The following is a 2968-nucleotide window of genomic DNA, read 5'->3' on the forward strand; positions in this document are numbered from 1 at the left end:
AGACTTGAATGAATAACCAGGTCGAACTTAGGGTTCGACCGACTAATGGTACAACTACTTATACAAGTACCGACTGCGCACGGACCATTGTGTCTATGTGGTCGTGTTAGTGAAGAAAGAAACGTAGTGGTACGATACCAGGCACGAAGTGCACATGGACCCCATTATGTAAGCTGAAACATTTATCTTTCCGTTCTATTTCTTGTATTACTAGCGCCCATACTGGCGCCTGTCTTAGCGCTCACCCGCAGGTTGAACATTATGTAGCTTACATAATGGGGTCCGTGCGCACTTTGTGCCTGGTATCGTACCACTACGTTTCTTTCTTTACTAAACACGACCACATAGACACAATGGTCCGTGCGCAGTCGGTACTTGTATAAGTAGTTGTACCATTAGTCGGTCGAACCCTAAGTTCGACCTGGTTATTCATTCAAGTCTCTGCTCCTCTTCGCTTGGGGTAGTGGTCATTCTCGACTTCCTCGCTCGATCTTCAGGATGACGCACTGTCCATAAGTCCTCGCTCGTCGTCTACGAGTCAGGCATCGATATAGGAGTATAGACCGTTGTATCAATGCATGCAGCACCTTCAGTCCAAAACAGTCAATGAGCACAATGCCACCATCAGCCATCAATGTTTCAACCCCAATGACTTAGTCTTGCTAGAGGTCAACATCAAGCACTGGAAGATCAATGAAGATGGAAGCCCAGCATACACTCCAGGATGGGCGAGGTGGAGGACAGGTTTGGAGATGCTCGTGTTGTCGTGCGTATTGCCTGGCAACGATGTGGCCGTTGACAATGAGTACACATTTACCCTTGAGCTGCCATGCAAGCAGGAAAGACCTGCCAGTAAATGATGAAGTGTTCATTGCCATTGCACTTGAGCTGGACATTGCCGCTCCTGTATGAAATCCTGAGTCATGTGCAGTGATCTCATTGGTCAGGATGTCGCACAAATATTCTGGCAATAATCATTACATCAACAGGGCCGTTGTCTCGTTGAACCTGTTTGTGGTCCCTAGTGCAATTCAAACGGCTATTTGGTACTGGCGGGCAGAGCTGCCAACTTCTACAAGTGAACAAGAATTTGATCGAGGGTGAAAACACCGATCCTGTGGCATCACATGACTTTGAATCTAATTTGTCGGAAACAAATTAGATTCTGAGTCATGCGATATCTAGGATCAAGATAAGATAGTTATGTCAGCTGAGGGCATACGAAGACATACCACCACTTTAGAGTGGTCAGACCACGGTCAATCTGGACCAAAAATATCTCCAGAGACGCAGAATACAGTAACGATGAAGCCCCGAAAATTCGGAGGTCAACAACGCATGATTTGCATCACACAGAAGAAATTTGGCAGATTTGGCTTGAAAAGCTAAATCTGGACCCCAGATACCAATCAGACCACCACCACCAATAGGGTTGGAGTCGCCGCAAGTTCTAACGGATGCCCCTTGGTACTTACACTAGGATGGTGATCACTTTGTCGGTCTCAGGATATTGGCAATCATCTTGCGACCACCTGCAGCTGTTTCTAGGTACAGAATCCTTGGCAATACGTGCAAGTACCAATGGGGAGCGTCAATGCCAGAAGACATTTAGACGTGCGTCTGGCAACTCGGCGGCAACACAGTGGTCCGCAGCTGGTTGCAACTCATGAAACGATAAGGGATCTTTGTTTGGGACGCTCCTCGGGACGCTGTGGATGCATTTTAGAACCCACATGCTTTCTGTGGTGAATTGACCTGCAGATTCGGCTAGGTTTGCATTAATGCAGCCTTGTTGTGTCAGACTGCCGCACAACCCTGGATGCTGATGGCCCGTCAATTCCTGGCGTCGGCAAAGGTGCGTTGGTATACTTAAAAATGTCGACTGCGAGTACGGGGGTGGGCTGCAGGATATCTAGTTTTAAGTGGCGGATCTGGACAGCCATGCATAGACCATCCAGGTCTAAGTTTGGCCGAGGAGTGAGAAGAGGAGAATGAATGCGCCATAACACGCGATCAAGGGAGGGTGCCTGAACAGTAGCCCCGTGTGTTACGTATGATTGTCGCGGGCAATGTGCGTCAGTGTGTGTCCCACCGTCCATGGCCGAAACATGCACGCACGCGCCATATATAACCTCGTCGACGCAGCATGATACCGCCAGCCCTGCGACTGCTCCCACCATGAGGCTCTCCCTTTGGTCCGTGTTGGCTCTGACCTCTCTCGCTGCCGCCGCTCCCGGCTCGCCCAGCGACTGCGCTCACAAGGTCAAAGAGTCCGTCGCCCCTCCTCGTGGATGGACCAAGACCAAGGCCGCTCCTGCTGATCATCTCATTGAGCTGCGAATCGGCCTGCCACAGCCCAACTTTGCGGTGCTGGAGCAGCACTTGTACGAGATCAGGTAGGGGTGTATCCACTCACAGTCTTGGGTGTTATGACACTGATCGAGGCGCTTAGTGACCCATTCCATGAACGTTATGGTGTACACCTGTCCAAAGAAGAGGTAGAAGCCCTCGTAGCGCCTCACCCCGAGAGCATCCAGCTCGTCGACGAATGGCTTGCCTCTCATGGTATTCCATCGGACGCGCTGTCCCGTTCGCCGGCTCAGGATTGGGTTACCATCCGAATTCCGGTCTCTATGGCCGAGGAAATGATGAAGACGGTAGGTCTCTTTCTGTCAACAGATGCCCGTTTGTGGACTCATCATGTAACCAAGGAATATCACGTCTGGGTCCACGATGCAAGCGGCGCCGCCCTCGTGCGCACAACCTCCTACAGCCTCCCCGAGCACCTCCACGCGCACGTCGACGTCGTGCAGCCCACGACGTCCTTCGCGCGCTTCAGGCGCGACGCCGCGACGTACCACTTCGCCGGCGACGCGCCCGCTGCCATAAAGACCGACGCGCCGTACATCTCGATACCCTCCGCGTACAACGGGCAGGTGAACGCGAGCTGCAACGCGTCGATCACGCC

General features: G+C 51.9%; 1 protein-coding gene across 1 annotated transcript; it reads left to right on the plus strand.

Annotated features, from left to right (window-relative positions):
- Positions 1-2202: 2202 nt before the first annotated feature.
- On the plus strand, positions 2203-2855 carry POSPLADRAFT_1085694 (hypothetical protein; the record flags this gene model as incomplete). The annotated part of the gene is made up of 3 exons (XM_024483039.1): positions 2203-2384; positions 2453-2657; positions 2712-2855. Coding segments are annotated over 3 exons (531 nt in total), but the record flags the coding sequence as incomplete, so codon positions are not given.
- Positions 2856-2968: the final 113 nt, after the last annotated feature.

This window comes from Postia placenta (assembly GCF_002117355.1).
Source record: "Postia placenta MAD-698-R-SB12 unplaced genomic scaffold POSPLAscaffold_156, whole genome shotgun sequence".
In the NCBI taxonomy this organism is placed as follows: Eukaryota; Fungi; Basidiomycota; class Agaricomycetes; order Polyporales; family Adustoporiaceae; genus Rhodonia; species Rhodonia placenta.